Raw genomic sequence first — 24437 nt, forward strand, 5'->3', positions numbered from 1 at the left:
AAAACAGCGTCTGGAAGCAGGATGGAGCCTGATCACAAACAGATTAAAGACATTGGACCAAGTTAAACCTCTGATGTCACGCTGTCTTCATATGGTGCACATATATTGTGGGAGGGTTAACTGGTGACAAGTTTATTAATTTCAACACAATTACATCTGTGTGACTTGTGATGGAATTTGTTTCTACTGAAATTGTGAAGGTGTATTTTGTACCATTCCAGAGAAAGGAGTTGGCCTTTTAACAATATAAGGGACTTTTTGCTTGGATGTAAGAAGCCATTGTCATGAAGGAAGATCTTTGTTATATGTGGCGTTAAAAGGACATGATTCCTTATGTATAGTGAACAATGTGAAAATCCCTTTGTGAGGGGCGCAGCCGCAGGAACGGAGTCTTCCTGACACTTTAGCTGGTTAAAGAAATTCAAAAATACAGTTTTGCTCCTTAAAGTAGATGCAGCTGTAGCCATGTCAACTGGAGCTACAAGTCCTCCTGAAGATGAGAATTACAAGTCCTCCTGAAGATGGGGGTTTTCTTAGAGACCCCATGGAAGGAACCACACCGATATCTGGTTTTGCCAAAACCTCCAGTGTCCAGAACAATAAGAAACTCCCCACAGATATCGAGGACAAGTTAAGCAGGCAGTACCTGTTAAGAAGTATGAGCATTATGTAAAGAGGAATAGAATTCCTATGTGAAGCTTTTTATAGACCCTGTTGTATCTTCAGCTTGATCAAGGCATACACCGTAGATTCCAGATGGAGCCTCTGGCTACTCCGTTGGGCAGCATCTGATCAGTCTAAAGAGTGGTGGTTGGCCTCCCTTCGACTTGAATGGACTTTTCTATTTGGAGAGAAGTTACACTCTGATACCTTCAAGATTAAGAGTGAAAGGCAAAATCATAGAACCGTACAGATGATATTGTCAGAATCGGCCCCCTACAACACCTAGAAGGCAGAATTGCGTCGTTTGCAGCTATATAACTACCTGCAGCCAAGATCAATGGGTTGTAGAGATAAGATGATGGATACAAATAGTTTCATCAGTGTCCAAAAGAAAATGTCTTTGTTCAGTTCAGGACTCTATCCGGCTCAGCTGAGCAAGAGGCTTTGCAAGTGATTCTGCACAACTTAATAAAAGCACAAGCAATCTCCACAGTTACATCGGGTCAGAAGGGCAAAGGTTTTTTTTTTTTTTTTAATCCAAATGAGTCCTTCTCTAGAATCCTCAGGAGCCTTTCGCAATATTCTGGACCTGAGGAGACTCCACAAATTTGTCAGTGCCAGACAGTTTTGACTGGAATTGAAGAATTCAATCCTCTCGGCCATCCGCTAAGGAGATTTGCACACATACATAGAGTTTCCAGATGCTTTCTTTTATGTCCCAGTGTCTGTTCAGCACTGATAGTCCCTCAGATTCGGATTCATAGTGGGATCACAAACCCTCCTCTCTGCACAACATCAGATTTTCAAGAACCGCCAGGAAGTCTCTCATCTGGTGACAAAATAAAAATTGAAGAGAATTTCATGCTGAGATACAGAACAGCTATTACCGATGACCGATTACAGTGCCACAGAGTTGGCACAAGGGGCATGGGCATGAAAAGAAACCACATTAATGCCAGCTATTTAAGTGGAAAGCAGTTTCATCAACCGTTACTACGGAAACAACAGAACAGTGGTGGCCAGGGAGGCACCAGAAGCAGAGATGAGATGTCGGTGATGGCAGAATTGGTATCTTGGGCAGGTTAGAAATGTACAGTCACTTTCAGCTTTCCATGAAACGGACAAGGAGAATGCAGTGGCCGATTTACCTATGCCAGACCGGTTGCTCCAGGCAAATGGTCTCCACATCTGGAAGTCTTTATTTTATAAAAAAGATGTGGGCTTCCTTACAGGGTCAGATGAAGTGGACATATTGTTGGTGCCATGATGGTTGAAAAAGTTTACTCCAGCGCCAACAGAGACACTTTAAGAAATGGAATAAATTGAACCCCAAATATATTTTAAGGGTTAACCAAAGCAAATGCTCAGTATCAAGCATATGGTAATCAATGGATCATTTCCTTACTTGTGTGTTCCTAAACAGTATCCATCTAGTATAGACTTTAAATTTATTTTTTATTTATTTTTTTAACTAGAAAAAAAACAAACATACAAGATTTAAAATCCAATCCTTTGTCTGTTTAGGGATTCTGTGCAATTTAGAATCCGGCCCCATGAGATTTAACATGCAGGAAAGGGCAGGGTTAAACCAGGGATATTGACCCTCTGGATTGTATTATAAAATGTAGGAAGTGTGAGCAGAAGTGTTTATACTGTGAAAGTGCAAAATCGGGGTTAGCACAAATTTAAATTTACAGGCATAGAATTCTCAAAACATTTATTGAACTGACCTGGAAGGAAATGCCTTAATGGTGTTCATGAGAACAATTCTTAAAATGACAATATACTGTATTTCTAAGTGTGGGTGTGTTGTCACTTTATTTTCTGTGTACGATCTGTAGATTGTGTCAGGCACACATTATCCGCACTGATAACCTCATTACCCTGCACATTTTCATTCCCTGATGTAACCGGTAGCTGCCATGATGCACGATTCATGTGTACAGTGCCTCTAGTGTCCAAATTGTCATGGTAAATCGTATATATCTGTAGTTTAGTTTAATAAACAACACTTTCCAGTCAATGCCTCTTGCAGATTTGGGAGTATCAGTCCTTTTAGTAGTTCACAAGAAATACATTGATTTTAAATAGAGATGTGCGCTGACCCCGCGTGTTTTGGTTTTGGACCTAGATTCATCTTCGTATTTTGGTTTTGGATTTTTTTTTTTTTTTAAACAAATTGATGTTTTTTAAAACCGCTAATATCATGTAATTCTTGCAACCCAAAACCCGAAATTTGGATTAAAAAAACAAATTCAGAACCAAGAGAAGATCAGAACCATATTTTGTATTTAACTTTTTTTTTTTTTTAATTGGGATATATAGAGGGATGCATAATAATATTGACGATGCAGAATTTTACATCCCTTCTAGAATTTATTTTTTAACTAGATCAAGTCATGGTATCCAGTCATGATGTCAGCATGTTGGCAGTACATTTTAGTGCTAGGGTTAGGCTTAAATAGTGAAAAAATGCTATGTCGATATAATGCCGACATTCGGACTGTCAACATAACATAGTACAGGGATTAATATTAATGTGCCTTTCTTTCAGTCTTCACAATAGAATCCATTTTCTTGAAGAGGAGTCGAGTTTACAAAATGGCTGCCTCATGCCTTTGCATATTAAAGTGACATGCTGATGATTTTTATTCTCAAAATATCTAGATCTATAAAGGAATATACGTTAGCAAGGTATACAGCACGTTCCTGGTAAAATGCCTCCCTTCTGTGATTTTTATTGTAATCCTATACTTAGTAAATACTGTACAGTCATTTGTTACTGCTGGACAGCCAGTACTAACAAGGATACAACACACTTGGGAACGCATCAGTAATAAAATCTCTCTGTTTGTAAGAAAAGTTGCCACATATTGTATTTATCTTAAGCGGCCAGCGATCATAAGCGTTTTGAGCTTAAGTTTCATTTAGAAATAAATCTTCTTTTCAATCAACAAGGGGGCAGAGATCTGCGGCTGCGAGCTGCCATTAAACTCGCGCAAAGCTGTCGCTCTTGAAGTGAGCAGCGCACACATGTTTAACCCCATTGTTGGGGGAGCTGTGTCTGATAAATGACTCGATAGCCTGGACATCACACCTATGCTGCTGTGGCAAAAATTGTCTGTCTGCAGATCTGAAGCCCGATACAAGTATTTGACAGATGGAATCCAGGCCACTTGATAGCTTAATTGGAAATCAACTCCTCGCTATCTTGTGGGAACATCGCCATGTGCCAAAACAAAGTGATGATTTTCTCCAGTACAAGACAAATCATTTTTAATTGGTTCATTGAGAGCATCCACAGTCTGTTTGTCTTGTTTTTTTTTCCCTGTTGTTTTCACAATTGCAGCAGATTGTTGAAAGTTGTTTTCCCTCTAGATACATGCATCTGTATTCTCCCTGCGTGTGACACAGAGTAGTGACCATTTTCAGTTCCACTCGGCAATATTTTCTTGTGGTATAATAAGCTATGCCTTTATCTCAGATTGGTCTCAAAGGAGGTGATCACCTAGAGTTGGATGTGGTATATTTTGTCGACATTCATTCATGTAGACATGATAATATCGATATGGCTGTCATGTCGACATGCAGCATGACAGCATTGACCATGTCACCATTCAACATGTCGGCACTGATTAGAATGTTGCTGAAACCTCCCGGGTGGTCTAGTGGTGAGTTACCTGGTACGGCAAGTCCTCCAGCAGTGTCTTCCGGGTCTGGCGGTGACATCAGGATGACTTCCGGCAGATCCTGTGTGAATTCCGGCAGTGACTATGGCTAATCCTCCCTTCCTGCAGCCTAATACTCCCTTCCTGCAGCCTAATCCTTTCCCTAGTGCCTAATCCTAGCCCTCTTACCTGCAGCTTAACCCCAACCCTCCATCTAGTGCCTAACCCTCCCCTCTTGTAGCCTAAACCTAACCCTCTCCTCTTATAGCCTACCCCTAACCCTCCCCTCTTATAGCTTACCCTCCCCTCATGTAGCCTACTGTTTACTCTCCCCTCTTGTAGCCTATCCCTAACCCTCCCCTTTCTTAGCCTAACCCTGATCCTCCCCTCTTGTAGTTTAACCCAAACCCTCCCCTCTTGTAGTTTAACCCAAACCCTCCCCTTTCGTAGCCTAACCCAAACCTTCAACTCCCGTAGCCTAACCCTAACCTTTCGTAGCCTACCCCAAACCTTCCCCCTCCGTAACCTACCCCTAACCCTCCCCTTTTGTAGCCTACCCCTAACCCTCCCCTCTTGTAGCCTAACCCTCCCCTCTTGTAGCCTAACCCTCCCCTCTTGTAGCCTAACCCTCCCCTCTTGTAGCCTAACCCTCCCCTCTTGTAGCCTAACCCTCCCCTCTTGTAGCCTTACCCTCCCCTCTTGTAGCCTTACCCTCCCCTCTTGTAGCCTAACCCTCCCCTCTTGTAGCCTAACCCTCCCCTCTTGTAGCCTAACCCTCCCCTCTTGTAGCCTAACCCTCCCCTCTTGTAGCCTAACCCTCCCCTCTTGTAGCTTAACCCTCCCCTCTTGTAGCTTAACCCTCCCCTCTTGTAGCCTAACCCTCCCCTCTTGTAGCCTAACCCTCCCCTCTTGTAGCCTAACCCTCCCCTCTTGTAGCCTAACCCTCCCCTCTTGTAGCCTAACCCTCCCCTCTTGTAGCCTAACCCTCCCCTCTTGTAGCCTAACCCTCCCCTCTTGTAACCTACCCCTAACCTAGTGTTCACTCTAGGTCCGGCACTGGGCGCCCAAAAGGGGCGTGGTCAAGGAAAAGGGGCGTGGTCAAGGAAAATGGTGCCTGTCTTTATGATGCGTCCCCTTTTCGTCACTCTTGGGGGCGTCCCCGGCACTTACGGACATACCGGGCAGCTCCCAAGCGCTGCAGTCGCTGTGAATGGATGCCGTGCGCTGCACTGACGGTTTTCCGTCACTGCGGCCCGTGGGAGGGGGACACAACAGCCTAGTGGAAAAGCTGCTAACTCTCCCCTCCTGTAGCCTAGCCCTAACCCTTCCCTCCTGTAGCCTAGCCCTAACCCTCCCCTCCTGTAGCCTAGCCCTAACCCTCCCCTCCTGTAGCCTAGCCCTAACCCTCCCCTCCTGTAGCCTAGCCCTAACCCTCCCCTCCTGTAGCCTAGCCCTAACCCTCCCCTCCTGTAGCCTAGCCCTAACCCTCCCCTCCTGTAGCCTAGCCCTAACCCTCCCCTCCTGTAGCCTAGCCCTAACCCTCCCCTCCTGTAGCCTAGCCCTAACCCTCCCCTCCTGTAGCCTAGCCCTAACCCTCCCCTCCTGTAGCCTAGCCCTAACCCTCCCCTCCTGTAGCCTAGCCCTAACCCTCCCCTCCTGTAGCCTAGCCCTAACCCTCCCCTCCTGTAGCCTAGCCCTAACCCTCCCCTCCTGTAGCCTAGCCCTAACCCTCCCCTCCTGTAGCCTAGCCCTAACCCTCCCCTCCTGTAGCTTATTGCTAACCCTCCCCTCTCTTAGCCTAACTCTCCCCTCTTGTAGCCTACTCCTAACCCTCCCCTCTTAGCCTACCACAGATGTAAACATTTTGAATATGTCAACATTCTTTACATGACCATATGTTATGAATGTCAGCATTGTAAATGTTGACATTAGGATTACATCGAGTTAGCCATTTCCTTCAGGAGAAGAGTTGAGTCCAAATTTCCATCTGGTCAAATCTCGCGGTGGAACAGTTTATATAACAGTAATATGTTGGCCCTTTATAAAGAAAAATAGTCTGCTGAGAGGTGTGCTGCGTGTCTGCATGGGAAAATACGTCTAATATTATAGATTTTATTTTGTCAAACATTTTATGAATGCATTTTATAAAGTCACAGATAAGTGTTATTACTAAATTGCATCTGTTTTGAACTTTTGGTCTTTTTGCCCATTTCAAATGTATGGAATATCGTGGTGGCGTTTACACTGATGAGCCTAACACGAAATAACGGGATTGATTCACCCGTGTGTCGTTTTGTATATACCTTGAACTAAAGCGTAATATAAGTTCTGAGTTTAGGAGCACACATTCAGGAAGATATTGATTCTTCTCTGAAGTTCTATGTAATAATGTTATGGAAGACTTTGTATTGTAAATCATGTTTAATCTCTCTCAAACGTGGGCTTACCTTTTATGACCTTAATTACGGTGGACATGGTAATAAGTATTTTCAGGTACAGTATGTAGTGTACATCACGGACCTTCTTGTTTTCCGGTCGCAGGTACGAGAAGCTGCACAAGCTCTGTTACTGGCCGAACTTCGACGAATTGGACAGACAGGACGCAAAGACGCCATTGATTTCTGGGCACCATATTTACCTCAATATGTTGATACGATTATGTCACGTAAGTGTTTAAGTATTTGTAGACTGTATACAGATGTGTCTACATCTATCCTCCGTGCGCTACTAGTCATGTTGCACACAGCGTGTGACCGCCATACCACTCTGTAGCGCCTAGTGTCTTTTCCTGCAACTTTTTCCTTTAAATGCATCTTATTTGCAAAGCGATGTGAATAGGAAGCACAAGCAGCTTATGCTGATTAAAATATGTAGCATGCAAAATGCGAAGTTACAGCGTCAGCGGCCATGACACTGTAACGTAGCGTTTCACATGCAGAAACGCCCACAGAATATAGGCACGCCGCATATTATTGTAATCGGCATAAGCTGCTTGTGCTTTTTGTTCACATCACTTTGCGAATAAGATGCATTTTAAGGAATAAAGTTGCACGAAAAGACGTTGGCGCGACTAGAAGGGCTGTTTAACGCGCAAGGAGGCTAAATGTTTGTGGACACATCTGTAGGGGGTTTTTTTACAATGTACTAAATTTCCCCTTTCTCCTGAACTATTGAGACAACAATTGTTATTCCCAGATTTATTTTCTGGCTTTTCTTTTTACTTTAATTTTGAAATTATACTAAATCTTCCATCGTTACCTTCCCCATTGCATAGACAGAATATTTAAGTTCCAAATGATAGTAGTTATTATTAGTATCTCCTCCCCTCTTTTAAGTCAGAATGTTATACATATTTGTTTTCTTAAACACAGTTGACAATCCTTAATTTGTACGTGAAGAGGGGAATTCAATGAGACGCAAAAAACTTAACGTCGGAGAAGTTTTCACACAATTTGCGTGTTTTGGTGCGATATTTTTGCGTCTTTTGTCTATGCGTGCAAAAGACCCGAAAATAGTGTGAAAACTGTGCATGGTGAAACCACAGCACATTTTGGGGAAATCAATCTGTACCTCATAAAAAGCCTAACTGACATAGAAAACAATATAGAAGTGGTTTAGTGGACCTAATAATTTTGAGTTTTTAAATTGTGTCAAATGACTGTTATATGCATATATGTATAAGTGTGGAAAAATGATAAAAAAAAGCAATATTTTTTTAGATAGAATAATTGTTGCAATTAAATTGGGGGTACATTGAAATGAATGCAAGTATATTTTTGTGTCTTAAAAGTGCACTTTAAAAAAAAAAAAAAAAAAATACACCAGGTGCAGCCACCTGCAATGTTTAAAACACATGTCCCATCCATGCAGCCCACCCAAATACCCCATTTTCCAATACTTTTTACATTTTGACCCCAAAAATGACATGTCATTATTAGAGGGAATTAAGTTAAATAAAAAAATGTTTTTACCTAGTCATTGTGGGGAGAGGGGGATGTCCAAAGGGTTCTGAACCACGGGGGTTATTCAGCATCGGTCGGAATTGCAAAGCTGCACGCAGGCAGCTTTGCAATTCTCTCCTTGCAAATATGCAAATGCATAAGGATATGTATGACACCCCCTGCTGCATTTGCGATCCCAGCACTGCGACCGAGGTACCATCGCGACCATCGGTGGTCGCGATGGTGGACAGCGCTGTCTCCAGCCAGCTGAGTAAGCCTCAGCTTACTCAAGCTGGCCGGCTTGCGAGGCCAGGACAATGCGTCCGTCGACGCAGTCCCTGGAGTTACCACTCCCGGAAAACGGGCGCCCCGGTGCCACCCCTTAAATGCCTCTGCCTGTCAATCAGGCAGAGGCATCAAAGGGGCTGCGGGAGACTACGCAGGACCCATTCTGCATACTCGCAGAATGGATCCTGTGCACGCACAGGTTCCCAATAACTGGGAATCTGCGTTCAGCCCCCAAGTCTCCGCATTTTTAGCCAAAAATAGGGATTTTACCCAAGTTTTCACCTGCTCTGACAGGGTTGGGTATGAAATCCCGGCTGTCGGGATGGCGCTGGTCAGAATACCGACAGCGGCATCCCGACAGCCAGAATACCAACACCCATAGGAAGTCACAGTAAGTATTTTTTTCTAACCCCTAACCTAACCCCCCCTCCCCGGTGCCTAACCCCAACCCCCCCCACCCTAGTGCCTAACCCCAACCCCCCCCCACCCTAGTGCCTAACCCCAACCCCCCCCCACCCTAGTGCCTAATCCTAACCTCTTTCTCCCTGCACACTAATCCTAGCACTCCCTACCCGGTGCCTAGCCCTAACTCTCCTCCTAACACCCCGATACATACCTTCGGGATGCCGGCAGTCAGGATACTGGTGCCGGAATCCGGACCTGTCAGGATTTTGGCACCGGTATTCAGACCATCGGCATCCTGCACGCCGGGATGCCGACTACATCCCACTCTGACATGGTGAAAACAGCTAACGGGTTTTTGACTATGGAGTTTTCGCACATGTGGAAACTTCAGCAATAGGATTGCACGATACACATTTTTTTGTGCGAAAAGTTTGCACCTGCGAACACTTTTCATCAAAACGCGGCTTTTCGTGGCTAATTGAATCCAACCTGAAATGTTTTTGGTAACCTTGCAGTTTGTAGTTGATGAGTTACCACTTGAATCATGAATGATCGTACATGCACCCATAGATAGAGATATATATATATATATATATATCTCTATCTCTAACAAATACACCTGTTTTATCCGCCTTTCACCAGCAATAACTGCAATTGCTGTCATCAGGTGCCGCACAGATTCAGCAACGCAGTGCAAAAAAGCAAAATATACACAGGACCAAATAAAAATTAATAAAAGAGGAAGAGAAACATTAGCATCAGTAAAAAAAACAATATCCGAAACCAATACCAGGTTAGCCAATAGGAAAGTTCGTTAAGTTAGAGGACACGAGTTGGGTACGGGATACCGGTGTTTGGAATCTTGACGCCGGCATCGGACTAGGTTACCATCCCGATGGCTGTAGGTTAGTAACCTAACCCCTAACCCTCCATCCCCGGTGCCTAAACTTAACCTCCCCCTAGTGCCTAAACCTAACCTCGTGCTCCCGTGTCCTTAACCTAACCCTCCCACCTTAGTGCCTAACCCTCCCCCTAACCCCAGTACCGGCAGTCGGGATTTCGGCATCTGCTTCTGACTGCCGAAGTCCCCGCTGTCAGGGCCTTGAACTTATTCCGAGGACACAAATAAAACAAAGAAAGGGCCATGTCAGTGAGAGCTGATATCCAAGAGGGTGGAGAAGCAAGGAACGGTAAGGTGGAGGGAGTACTCTTAGCATGGTTGCAGACGGAAATGGAAAAGTGGTTGAGGTGCAATGGAGAATTACACCCCTTCTTCCTCTAGGATACTTGGTAGACAGTTACTTTTTCTTATATATCATAAACAGAGCAGTGGGCGTTCTTTAGTTGCCGGAGTCATTATATATACTGGGTAACTCTTTACTATTTATGATGCAAAGTTCTACCATTGGGTGGCATGAGCTCCATCACTCTGAGCCGAGTCAGAGGTGAAGACCAACAGGAGAGTTCCCGGACCAAGGAGAGAAGAAAATCTGTGATGTGGAATGCGTTTCATTATTTTATCTTCAGTGGGCATATCAACAAGCATTTCGCCGTACAACTTCATCACGGAGCTCTAACCAGCAGTGACACTGTGGAAGGACTTTGACATCATAAAAACGTAACATTTATTTTAAGCTACCAATAAGCTGGATATTTATTCTGTTTTTGTATAAGTGATAAAATAAAATTTTAATAAGACTACTGTATGAGGTGGTGCTTCCGCTAGTTCTAGATCACCTGGAAACTCTGGCCACTATAGGAAGCACGTTCATTATTGAGGACATAACTTGTTCTACCCTATATTGCACTCTTTATCTGCATTCAATCATTATAATCAGATGAAGAATATTTTTCTGACTAGATTCTGCAGGGAGCTCAGATGTTGAATAGTCTATTATATTTCAAATTTTTAAGTGAATATCTTTTTGGTTAGAGGTGGAACAGTTGAAAAAAAAAAATGTCCATTCCATATACAGTCAGGTCCATAAATATTGGGACATTGACAGAATTTTCATATTTTGGCCTCTATTCACCACCACAATGGCTTTGAAATGAAACAAACAAGATGTGCTTTAACTGCAGACTTTCAGATTTAATTTGAGGGTAATTACATCCAAATCAGGTGAACGGTGTAGGAATTACAACGGTTTCTATATATGCCTCCCACTTTTTAAGGGGCCAAAAGTAATGGGACAAACTAAACAATCCTAAATCTAACTTTCACTTTTTAATACTTTGTTGCAAATCCTTTGCAGGCAATTACAGCCTGAAGTCTGGAACGCATAGACATCACCAGACGCTGGGTTTCATCCCTGGTGATGCTCTGCCAGGCCTCTACTGCAAATGTCTTCAGTTCCTGCTTGTTCTTGGGGCATTTTCCCTTCAGTTTTGTCTTCTTCAAGTGAAATGCATGCTCAAACGGATTCAGGTCAGGGGATTGACTTGGCCATTGCATAACATTCCACTTTATAGCCTTAAAAAACTCTTTGGTTGCTTTTGCAGTATGCTTTGGGTCATTGTCCATCTGCACTGTGAATCGCCGTCCAATGAGTTCTGAATCATTTGACTGAATATGAGCATATAGTATTACCCGAAACACTTCAGAATTCATTCTGCTGCTTTTGTTAGTTCCATTGGCAGCCATACATGCCCATGCCATGTCACTACCACCACCATGCTTCACTGATGAGGTGGTATGTTTTGGATCATGAGCAGTTCCTTTCCTTCTCCATGCTCTTCTCTTCCCATCACTCTGGTACAAGTTGATATTTGTCTTTTCTGTCCATAGGATGTTGTTCCAGAACTGTAATGGCTTTTTTAGATGTTGTTAGGAAGACCAGATTAGAGTTTGCCAGTTTTTGAGGCTCACCAATGGTTTACATCTTGTGGTGAACCCTCTATTTTCACTCTTGTGAAGTCTCTTGCTTGTTGACTTTGACACATATACACCTACCTCCTGGAGAGTGTTCTTGATTTGGCCAACTGTTGTGAAGGGGTTTTTCTTCACCAGGGAAATAATTCTTCTGTCATCCACCACAGTTGTTTTCCGTGGTCTTCCGGGTCTTTTGGTGTTGCTGAGTTCTCTGGTGCGTTCTTTCTTTTTAAGAATGTTCCAAACAGTTGATTTGGCCACACCTAATGTTTTTGCTCTCTCTCTGATGGGTTTGTTTTGATTTTTCAGCCTAATGATGGCTTGCTTCACTGATAGTGACAGCTCTTTGGATCTCATATTGAGAGTCGACGGCAACTGATTCCAAATGCAAATATCACACCTAGAATCACCTCCAGACCTTTTACCTGCTTAATTGATAATGAAATAACGAGGGAATAGCCCACACCTGTCCATGAAATAGCTTTTGAGTTGATAGTCCCATTACTTTTGGCCCCTTAAAAAGTGGGAGGCACATATAGAAACCGTTGTAATTCCTACACCGTTCACCTGATTTGGATGTAATTACCTTCAAATTAAATCTGAAAGTCTGCAGTTAAAGCACATCTTGTTTGTTTCATTTCAAAGCCATTGTGGTGGTGAATAGAGGGCAAAATATGAAAATTCTGTCAATGTCCCAATATTTACGCACCTGACTGTATATATATTGTCATATAAATTGGTATAAGTGGCGCACAAAGCTCATAAACGATTCATGTGATAAACCAAAGGAAATAGTGAATTTAAGTGAACCACATAAAATGTCTCAAAAACACTCCCTATTTAAGGTGGCTGCCGCGCCTTAAAATGTGTGATCTATTCAAAAAATCACCAGAGTAATAGAAGTATAAAGGGTGGGAGCTGCGCCGTCAGTGTACCATTTTTTACAGCAGGAGTTTTTAGACCAAGTCCATAAGGTCCAAATATATGTCCTTGCAGTGTCTTTGAGTAAATCCCACAATGTAGATCTCAAAAGAAACAAAGAAAAAAAACAAACATAGTGTAGTCTGAAACAATATATATATACGTTCAGTATGTGCTGACGTGCAAAAGTAGTGACATTAACGCAATGATAGCCGCATGTTGGAAACACTCCACTCGTGTTAAGAGACAAAGCTCCAGCACCCAGAATATATAAAATAGCCTTGTACCAGCTGTTGTCTTATATCAGGGTAACAGGTATCTTTCTTTCAATCCTTTTGAGCTTTGACCTCAATCCCCAGGCCATGCGAGAGCCCGGAACTTCCGCGCAGGCGCACACAGGCGGCCCAGGACGCTCGCCCAACACTGTATGTGCTTGCTGCAGTCCAAATGGAGACCATAAAGCAGGTGTCAGGAGAAGCCACAGACAACGCACATCTGACGGGCTGTTATTATTGTGGCAACTGCTGTAGAACAGTGGTTCTCAAACTCGGTCCTCAGGACACCACACAGTTTACTTTTTCCGGGGACGCCTGTGTGCGCCTGCGCGGGAGTTCCGGGCTCTCGCGTGGCCTGGGGATTGAGGTCAAAGCTCCAAAGGATTGAAAGAAAGGTCTCTCATTACCAAGGTGTCGCACAAGAAACATCTCATGATGGGTAAAAGCAAAGAGCTCTCTCAAGACCTTTGCAACCTTATTGTTGCAAAACATACTGATGGCATTGGTTACAGAAGGATTTCTAAACTTCTGAATGTTCGAGTGAGCAATGTTGGGGCCATAATCCGGAAGTGGAAAGAACATAATTTCACCATAAACCTGCCACGACCAGGTGCTCCTCGCAAGATTTCTGACAGAGGAGTGAAAAGAATTATCCGAAGAGTTGTCCAAGAGCCAAGGACCACTTGTGGAGAGCTTCAGAAAGACCTGGAATTAGCAGGTACTATTGTTTCAAAGAAAACAATAAGTAATACACTCAACCGCCATGGCCTATATGCACGCTCACCAAGCAAGACTCCATTGCTTAAGAAAAAGCATTTAAGCTATTTTAAAGTTTGCTGCACAACATTTGTACAAGCCTGTGAAATACTGGGAGAATATAGTCTGGTCAGATGAGACCAAAATTGAACTCATTGGATGCCATAATACACCATGTTTGGAGGAAAAATGGCATGGAACATCATGGTATGGGGCTGTTTTTCAGCATACGGTACTGGCATACTTCATATGATTGAAGGAAGGATGAATGGAAAAATATACAGAGACATTCTTGATAAAAACCTGCTGCTATCTACCAGGATGCTGAAGATCAAACAAGGGTGGACATTTCAGCAAGACAATGATCCCAAACACACAGCCAAGGACACTTGCTGTTAGAGAAAGAAAATAAAGCTGCTAGCATGGCCCAGCCAACCACCTGACGTGAATCCAATTGGAAAGAACTAAAGATCAGAATTCATAGAAGAGGCCCACGGAACCTTCAGGATATATGAAGACTGACTGTGTGGAAGAATGGGCCAAAATCACACCTGAGCAATACATGCGACTAGTTTTTCCATACAGGGGGTGTCTTGAAGCTGTCATTACGAACAAAGGCTTATGTACGAAGTATTTAAATAAATTTCAGTAAGCGTGTTCAATACTTTTTCCCTGTGTCATTTCACATTATTACACATAACTTAATTTATGGACAGCTATGGTGTGATTTCTTTGCATGTGTGCATTGCATGGGTTGTTGCTGACATTTGGTGTAAATTTCATTACAATAGCCCCTTTACAAATGTGAGAAAAAAGTTGATGTGTTGAATACTTATTTTACCCGATATAGAGATATATATGTATTATACCCACATGTATAGTGTATAATTGACCATGTATATAATAACATAAATTCTATTGCTCTGTGTAATGTACAGTAACAGTCGGCATTGATTTACCATTAATGCTGTTTTACTAAACTGTTTTTTTTTTAATAACGGAACCATCTGCTCATGTAATCCTTCATTTGTGTTTAAATTAACCTCTCCCTGTTGGGATTTATTTATTTTTTTTAAATGGTAATTTTTTTAGACTTCCCTGAATTGAGAGCAGAGCCAATGTCCGGCAGGACAGCTAGACCGGCAAATCCGAATTCCCCCTCCCACCTCTGGTTTTACCTTATAAAATGTCCACTGTGCCTTTAATGGAAAGTAAAAGGTTATCTTGCCCTGGCCTTTGTGTGTATGTGCTGATGTGTGGATGCAGGCAGCCAGACAGGCAATGTGTGGAGAGAGACTAGGGAACAGTCTGCAGATCGATAGCAGTGGTGTGAAGTGAATTAATGTGAGGCAGTCAGTCTGTCTGTCATAGGCATTGCGGGGAATCTAAGGCAGTACCGGTCACTCACCATGGAGATGTCTCTTCCTATAAATTCACCTCCCTCCCTGACACAACCACTTACTGTATATCCTCGGTTGCGTACGCCATCGTGTTTTCTCCGAAGCCTTGCACTATTTTCACCCTATCCTGCATAAAAAATAATGGAGATAAAATGTATACAGCATGCAGTGTTATAAATACACCACTCTCACATATTACATGCTTGCTTTACCCCCTTTTAATATTCTTCTAACGTGCAATAAAACATAAATTCATTGCTATTCCAGACTAGGTCAATGCTATCGCCATAGGGAGTAATAGTAAAAGGTCACCAATTAATTAAATAAAAAAATCTCGATCATATACAGTTTTGTAGCCTTGCACATTAAAAATCACCCTATTCCAAAAATAGGTTTCCCAATCCAGATATCGGCTATATTTTCCATGCCCTCTGCGCGTTTAGTGCTTGCTTTGTGTTGTACTCTATCATTTAGGAGGATATATTGAATTTGCAGTAAAATAAAAGAGATGACCCCTTGTAACACCATACAGATCAACAATAGCCGTCTCGGTTATGCATGTGTTAAATTGTTCTGATGCAAGAGGGGGAAAAAAAGAGAGACCCCCACACACAAACCTGCTTTATTTTATTGGGATTGATCAGGATGTGACTCAAGCCACTTCTACGAGACCGCAATATTAATAATCATCGGCAATATCCTCCGGAGTAAGGAATGAAGGGATAAGGCAGGCCGTGTTATTAATAGATGTCATTTGTCGCCGTTTAAATGTATATTACGTGTTAAAGCAAACGACTTACGTGTTCTAATCACTTCACGTGGCATTCTGCGCTGCCACGGTTAAGAAAATGATTTAAAATAAATTTGTCGTCTTCATTGTTTATCCATGTACGGTGATCTTGGTAGCCAACAAGACTCATTATTGAGACATTTAAATTTCCCTGTTTATAGCTATATTGTGTATAAACTTTTTTTTTTTTTTGCATAGAAGGTCTCGGCATTTACGGTTTATATGGATGGAGCTGTAATTTTTTTGGGGGGGTTTTGTCCGATTCGATTGCACTGGAAACAAAAGGTAATTTACAGTAGTGTTGCTAATTAATGATTCTTTTTAAGTGTCCTTTAACCTTCAAAGGGGCCACACATTACCCTTGTTTGCAGTACAGGTTGAGTCTCCCATATCCAAAATACTTGGGACCAGGTGTATTTTGGATAACGGAATATTCCGTATTTTGGAATAATTGCATATTGTAATGAAATATATTGGGAATGGGACCCAAATATACACACAGGATGCATTTATGTGTTATATACACCTTATACACAGCCTGCAGGTCATTTTATACAATATTTTCAATAATTTGTGCCTTAGACAAAGCTTGTATACATTGAACCATCAAAAATCAAAGGTTTCATTATCTCAGTCATGCCAAAATTATTCCGTATTTCGGAATATTCCGTATTTCGGAATATTTGGATATGGGAGACTCAACCTGTAAAAACATCAGTTTGATCCAAGAATAAGACACCGCACTGTAGCAGAATATCGGCAGCCATTTTCTATGTACAATAGAGCAGGAGATAGCTGGGGCCACAGGTGAATGCTTGGAGGGTATGTCCGGCGGTTCAAATCACAACGCCGCAAGCCCGGCACCAGTGCAGATCCCGACTGCTCTAAAGGTAAGTACTAACTAACCTAATCCCCCCCCCCCCCTCCCTAATCCTCCTTGAGGGATTCCTAACCGTAACCTCCCTCCCTAGTACCTAACCCCCCCCTTTTCCGCTGCCTAACCCTAACCTCCCCCCAGGGGCGCCTAACCCTCCCGGGGGGGTGCCTAGCCCTATGTCCCTCCGGGAGCCCCTAACCCTCTCCCCCCCCCCCCCCCCTCCCCCCACCACGACTGTCCACACCCTGCGCCCGGCTTACCTTTGATCGGTATGCCAGGCGTCGGGCTCTCGGTGTAGGTAAAATGACAGGCGTCGGGATCTCGACGCCTGTCTTTAGACCCCTGCCGGGATTAGACAGTCGGGAAGCCGGCAGTCGGCATTTCGACCGTCGGCTTCCTTACTGAATCCCGCTTGGAGGGCTGTATAGACTACCTGTTGCACATCACTGGTCTAGGTATCCCGGAGCTCGGGTACTGTATATGGGCGATGGGAGTAGTGGCATCCATGTAGTGAGCGCTACTACTGTATAAATACAATGAGGGCACACAGACACACAGGCTGCTCTTCACTAGAGACGAATGCAGCACTTTTACTTTTTTAGTTACTGTTTATTATAAAGTCTTTGTTCAGGAATTTGTGTACATTATTCTATCTTTGTAGAAGTAGTTTTTGTGGGGTGTAGTAGGTCCGGCGGTTCAAATGCCAACAGCGGCAGCCCGGCAAGGGTGGAAATCTGATCGTCCCTAAGGTAAGTATCACTAACCTAATTCTCCCCCCTAACCCTCCCTTAGGGGTGCCTAACCCTAACCTCCCCCCCAAGTGCCTAACCCTATTCCCCCCTCTAAGTGCCTAAACCTAACCCTCCGTTCCCCGCCGCCTAAACCTAAGTCCCCCGGGGGGTGCCTAACACTAACCTCCCCCTGGGGGTGCCTAACTCTAAACCTCCCTTCCCCTAGCCTAACCCTGACCCCCTGGGGGGGTGCCTAACTCTAAGTCCCCCCTGGGAGCCCTAAACCTAACCCGCCACCCCCCGAGGCTGTCCGCGCCCGGCATCACTTCAATCGGGATGCCGGGCGTCGGTCTTCTGGCATCTGGTTAATGACAGGCGTCTAGATTTAGACGCCTGTCATTAGTACCACGTCGGGATTAGAACGTCTGGCAGCCGGCACTCGGAATATAGACCGTCGGCTTCCAAACGACATCCCGTTTTTGTGGTGCACAGGCCGTGTTATCCAGCATATATTGCATCAGAGGAGGTACAGCCTGGTAATATTGCTGAGAGGTCATTATGCATCTCCTGTTGGTGTGTGTATGGCTCAGGCAGCACTCTTGTGTAAGCTCTATACGTATTATGTATTAAGAATGTATGAGCAGCAGCTGCGGTACAGGAAGAGTTTTATCTTAAACACCTCATCATCTGATCTCACATTTATTATATATGTGCAGGGCCCCAAGACGCTCATCTCCCTCTGAGATTTCATGTATCAGGAAATTTGTCATTAAAGAAACAATAATATAGAAAAGTTATAGCCGGCTATTCAGTTTTACATTTTATTTACCTTTTCTATACTATACAGTATATTTTTTTTTTCTCTAAGAGCCTTCAGTTTCCACCCACAGTCCAAAAATGTACTGAATAAATACTGTATAGACTAATTGGCTTCCTATCTAATGGACCGTAGTATGGTTTGTGTGAAGGGGTTAGGGAGATTAGATTGTAAGCTCCTTTGGGGCAGAGGCTGATGTGAATGATCAAACATTATCCGTAAAGCACCGTTCTGTAGAAATAAGGGATAATATTGAGTAATAGGCATTTTTATGTTTGCACGTTTTTAATGCATGTGATTGTGTATGTTACAGCTGGTGTTACGGCAGAATCCATTCAGACCGGCAGTGCGAGCCCAGACTCTGTGGGGTCGGAGGTCAAAGTTCAGGAGGAGGAGCACGATCTTGTGGACGATGATATTGCAGCAGGTAAAGGATTTGGTTTCTATTCCTCTTGTTGTCGTTAAATTGCGCTTTTTCAAACGGATATTGTTGTAGATCTGTTTCGAGTCACGTGTTTCGTCATTGTTCCTCTACTGCGAAGAAAACTACACAACTAAACAATGCTGAAGGCAATTTTTTAAATAACCCTTGAATTGTGATATTTCTTTCCATTTTACACGAGCGTAAACATTTGGTGTGTAAGCTGGCTTATAAAATCTATGTAACTGTATTTGTCATTCCGTTTTGTCTTTGGCTTCAATTCGATTATTTGTTTTTCTCCTTCAACTTTGGGATGTCACTTATTCCAAAAGTGTTTCATTTCATCCTTTAAACTTTAATTTCGCCTGTTGATACAGACATCCATCCGTATTACCTTGCCATAATGCATTGCTTCAGTTCAGATTAGATCCATATAACAAGCTTCTTTTCTTAAAAGGATTTAATACTATTCCTTCGGGGGGACTGAAAACTTCTGGTAGTCTAATGATGTCCCCAGACAGCGGCAAAGCCATCATTATTTCTGTCGTGTCTTGTTCCTTGACTTTCCAACTCTTTCATAGCGTGCTACTGTAAGTGTGCGTGTATGTCTATGCATATATATTGAGGGAGATATAGAATATGTGCTCCTTATTAATCTGAGTATACAGTGCAGTTATTTCATCTAACTTTGGACTGTAGTTTTGGTATATTTGTCTACGATGGCTGGGATTATGTAATCTGTGAGAGGGGGCACAGGGGAAGGTACAGTATGTTGCTTGAGGCACCAAAATATTTATATAGATCCGAACTAATACTCATGAGAATTTGGTTTGTTCAACCGCAATGAATCAGTGACTTCAGTGAGTGACCTTGCATTCCCCAATCCAACACCGAGGCTTTGGCGAAATGGCTGAGGCATGAGGCACAGTGCAGTCCTTCTAAAGGCTGCCGCACCATACACAAGGTTTCAGGCAGCAGTTCGTCCTTTCAAAATAGTCTGTGTTCTTGGTAGTGACTGAGGTTCCGGTAAAAGTTCCGACTCTGTTCTGCTACTCAAAATTATAAATCCAACAAAGTGCTATAACTTGTTAGAGTACTTTATAATATCCAGAAACGGTCTCTGTAAATGGGGCAGCAGGATTGGTGCCGTGTAATGGCAGTAACTGCGCCACTTAGGTATTAGTGTGTTTGATGGTGTTGTTTGGGGAGGGGGGGGGGGGGTTACATGCTTTGATTCACTTACTCCAGGCGGCTGCATTGGCTTCAGTGTCCCGGGGGACATTTCAGCAACACTTCTGGGTCAGGACTGTGTTCCTCCGGCATACGGATATTTTTGTGCTATCCCTAACCCTTAACCATAACCCTCCTTCTAGTGCCTAACCCTAAGCTCCTTGCAGCCTAACTCCTAACCTCCCACCTAGCCTAATGTGCCCGCCAGCAGCCTAATCCTTAGTCCGACATTCTGACAATATCAACATTTCACGTCGACACATTGTCTGTGGACATCATAACTGTTGACACAGTGGTGTCAGCATTATGTTTGTTGACCTTCTGACTACATCCCTGTAGTGACTACAGTGTGGTGTGAAATGAAAGAGGAGGCAGTTATAGGTGGGCAATAAACCCTAAATACGGTGCTGGCAGCTCTTTCAGGGAGCACCCCTGTGGTATAGCCATGGCTCCTAATGAATTTTCAGGGTGTGTGCGCTGTGGGGAGAGGTAGGTTGATCATTTAGGAAACACAACAGTGTGGTTCTCGACCAGCACATGTCCCCTTGTAGACCTGTGTTCTGTCGGACTCAATGATGTGTTTAGAGCACTTCGGGGTGTATGCCGCTGTGTTCAGTACAGAAAAAAACAGTGGTAGGGAATTGGGTATACTCAGGAGAGGGGGTAACCTACAGGTAGGTGGGCAGTTCTAAGCTGTACCTGCTGTTTGTGGTCCTTCTGAGCTCCTGGTGCCTCCTCTGTCTGGGGTGCAGCTCTTCCCTTGTGGAGCATCCTTATTTCGCTGCTGGACTGGAGTTTTTTCTAAAAAGTGATGGCCCCATGAGGTCTGGCTCATTCGGTAGGTGGAGGTGCTGCCAGTATTGATCGGTGTTCATTTTTTATAAAAGTTACATAAAACAACCATTTCACACCACATAACTGCCTCCACTGCTTTGCTTATGGCCACTAATAGCCTCCTACTCATAATTAGGATCATGACTATATCATGCATAAAATGAATACAGGACTTCACCATATGGAACTCGCAGCTAATTGAATCTGCCCATTTGTCCTTTAAGTGAATTTTCATACCCTACTTCACTCTGAGCCACACTCCTCTTGTTTCAGCTATGCTCAGAAGATAGGGATAACGGCAGATTAAATAGTCTGACCCGCTGCAGTTGTACTGTAGGCTTTATTCTGGGTGTTGAGATTATGACATTTAACAGAGCATTTGCAAGTGTTGTACACTTGATCGGGCTGCTTATCTGCCTTAGTGTGATACCTGTAAGTAGGGCCGTAGGGATACCGAAGGTAAGTACTGGTGGAAGGGGGGGTTAGGTTTAGGAGTTATGGTCAGGCACTGGGGGAAGGTTAGGCACTAAGGGGGGGAGGTTAAGGGTGCGGGGAGGGGCAGGTTAGGTTTAGGCACTAGGGGTAGAGGTTAGGGTCAGGCACCAGGGAGGGTTAGGGCAGGGGAACGGGGAGGGTTAGCATACCGACCACCAGTGTCGGTTGGCTAACCCTGTTGGGATGCCGGCGTCTGGATTCTGATCGCTGGGAACCCGAGCGCCAACTTCCTATACCTCGTAGGGAGGTGTGTGCGCGCGGTACAGTCTGCACCCTGTTGGTGGTTGGCACCCTGCGGCTGCTAGTGCAGCTTCAGTGCTGTAGAGTTGCCCAGAGCGTCCGGGGCAGATCTCCACACATCATCTTTTGTCAGACCACACCCTCACGTCATGTTGCATGTTGGTGTTGGGCCAGCATGGGGTGCCGGGGAGCACCGCTTCGGTGCTGCCTGCAAGCACTACTTGTATCTCTCTCAGACTTTAGGGGTAAATTTACTTAGATGGGAGTTCTATTTAAGAAGTGATGTTGCCCATAGCAATTAATCAGATTCTGCTTCTCATTTATCTAGCACCTTCTAGAAGATACCTGGAATCTGATTGGTTGCTATGGGCAACATCACTTCTTAATAGAATCCCCATCTTAGTAACTTTACTCCCTATTGTTACCCAATCAGAGATAAACCATGCTATCTCCAGTAATACATCAATGCTTTTAGATTATGTAATTTGTTCTAACACAAATGGTAATATATAAGCGAGTCAACTAATTTGATTATCCTTTTTTATTCTTTTAATTCTCTGTAATGTGTGAAGACTCTTGCAATAATCTAGGCAACGTTTGGGCGACCAGTAGCCAGGCTTATTGTGACCATGCCTCTATGAACTGCTGTGTCCTATAATTTTAATCAGGGCAAATATATTGCCGGGCAGTTGGTTTACTCCAGCATTTTATTACTAATTATGTATTGTAGTGTATAGTGAGGCCCATAAAGACATGTCATTTTTTCTAAAAAGCAGCAAAATGGTTTAAATTCTGTGGTACATGTATGTAGTGGTGTAAATGATGTGGTACATGTATGTAGTGGTGTAAATGATGTGGAACGTGCATGTAGTGGTGTAAATGATGTGGTACATGTATGATGTGGTGTAAATGATGTGGTACGTGTATGTAGTGGTGTAAATGATGTGGTACATGTATGTAGTGGTGTAAATAATGTGGTACATGTATGTAGTGGTGTAAATGATGTGGTACATGTATGTAGTGGTGTAAATGATGTGGAACGTGCATGTACTGGTGTAAATGATGTGGTGCGTGTATGTAGTGGTGTAAATGATGTGGAGCGTGTATGTTGGTGTAAATGATGTGGAGCGTGTATGTAGTGGTGTAAATGATGTGGAGCGTGTATGTAGTGGTGTAAATAATGTGGTGCATGTATGTAGTGGTGTAAATAATGTGGAGCGTGTATGTAGTGGTGTAAATGATGTGGAGCGTGTATGTAGTGGTGTAAATGATGTGGTGCGTGTATGTAGTGGTGTAAATGATGTGGTGCGTGTATGTAGTGGTGTAAATGATGTGGAGCGTGTATGTAGTGGTGTAAATGATGTGGTACGTGTATGTAGTGGTGTAAATGATGTGAGACGTGTATGATGTGGTGTAAATGATGTGGTACGTGTATGTAGTGGTGTAAATGACGTGGCACGTGTATGTAGTTATGTAAATGATGTGGTACGTGTATGTAGTGGTGTTGATGGAAAAGGAGTTTCTGAACTTGCAGATGGGAGTTGTAAGCACTCCACCCAAACCCTTTGCAAACTTTTTTATATTTCTTTTACAGTTAACAAATCTGTAGCCGCAATAAAATATATACACTGTCCTTCTCTTGAAATAATTCCCAAAAAAGGATAACTAAAAATATGTATATGCATATCCCAGCTTCTCCAACCCTCTGTTCCAGCAGGATCTCCTGCTCATCGTAATTGCTATTTGGGGGAAAGTGGGTAATAACATTTTATTCTTATATTTGCAGACCTGTCCACATACAACTATCCTCAAATCTAACCAAATAGACCCGTTAGGCACGCCGAGCCATGCAATGTTTATTAATGTGTCTAACTGTGCTTATACATTATAACAATTCCTTTGCAACAAAAATACTAATCCTAATGCTGGGCATACACTGCCAGATAAAATGTCTGTCATACACTGTGAGAGAAATCTCAAAGTGTATCAGCCCGACATCCGCGCTCCGCCCCCGGGGGAGGAGACATTTCCCTGGAACACAGGAAATGTCTGTCTGTCGGCCACGGCTGGGCATACACTGCCCGATGCGGCCGACAGTTTACCGGGAAATATCGCATCGGACGGGCATGCTGGACAATCCGGCATGCCCGACCGAGCAATATTTAACCCTCGGTCGCCCGCACACACGCTGCAATTATCGGGGCGATCCGCCGATATCAGGCGGATCGCCCCGATAATTGTAGCGTGTATGGCCAGCATTAGTACTAAATACACTATTCCTGACTTAGGGCCTCATTCAGACCCACTCGCAAGCGGCTGTCCGCTCGCAAGTGGGTCGATGGTGTGCACTGCGCATGCGCACGACGGAGGGAGCTCCGTCGTGCGCATGCGCCAGACGCGACGAGCGAAGGACTTTCCTTCGCTCGTTGTGTCTGATCAAAGGGGGCGTGCTGTCGATGTTGATTGACAGCACGCCCCCTTTGGTGGGCGTGCCGGGGGCGTGCCTGCTAGACGGAGGCGTTCCCAAGGGAACGCCTACCGTCAGAAGCCAGCCCCACTGACATCCCTAGCCTTAGGCCCTCATTCAGAGCCGGACGCTCTGAGCAGAGCGTTCGCTCTGAATGAGGGCCGTCCTCCATAAAAATGGAGCGTCCTCCTGGACGCTCGTATAGCTGTGGGTCACCACCCACAGCACATACGAGCATGCAGGATGATGGTCGCGATGGTCTTGACCATCGCCAGTGCGACCAGATGCCTGTGGTGGGGGTTTTCGACCACAAGCCCTGGAGTGATTTTGGCTGTATCAGAGCCAA

At 43.9% G+C, this 24437-nt stretch overlaps 1 protein-coding gene across 3 annotated transcripts in view; it reads left to right on the top strand.

Moving 5' to 3' along the window:
* The window catches only part of WDR7 (WD repeat domain 7), a 380928-nt gene that overhangs the window by 132973 nt on the left and 223518 nt on the right, over positions 1 to 24437 (top strand). For all 3 annotated transcript variants that reach the window (XM_088476453.1, XM_088476451.1, XM_088476452.1), the window contains 2 exons: positions 6873 to 6996; positions 18718 to 18831. In XM_088476453.1, coding sequence (XP_088332579.1) covers positions 6873 to 6996; positions 18718 to 18831 — 238 coding nt within the window. The remainder of the gene's footprint in view (positions 1 to 6872; positions 6997 to 18717; positions 18832 to 24437) is intronic.

This window comes from Taudactylus pleione, unplaced genomic scaffold (genome assembly GCF_031769625.1).
Source record: "Taudactylus pleione unplaced genomic scaffold, aTauple2 ptg000189l, whole genome shotgun sequence".
Classification (NCBI taxonomy): domain Eukaryota; kingdom Metazoa; phylum Chordata; class Amphibia; order Anura; family Myobatrachidae; genus Taudactylus; species Taudactylus pleione.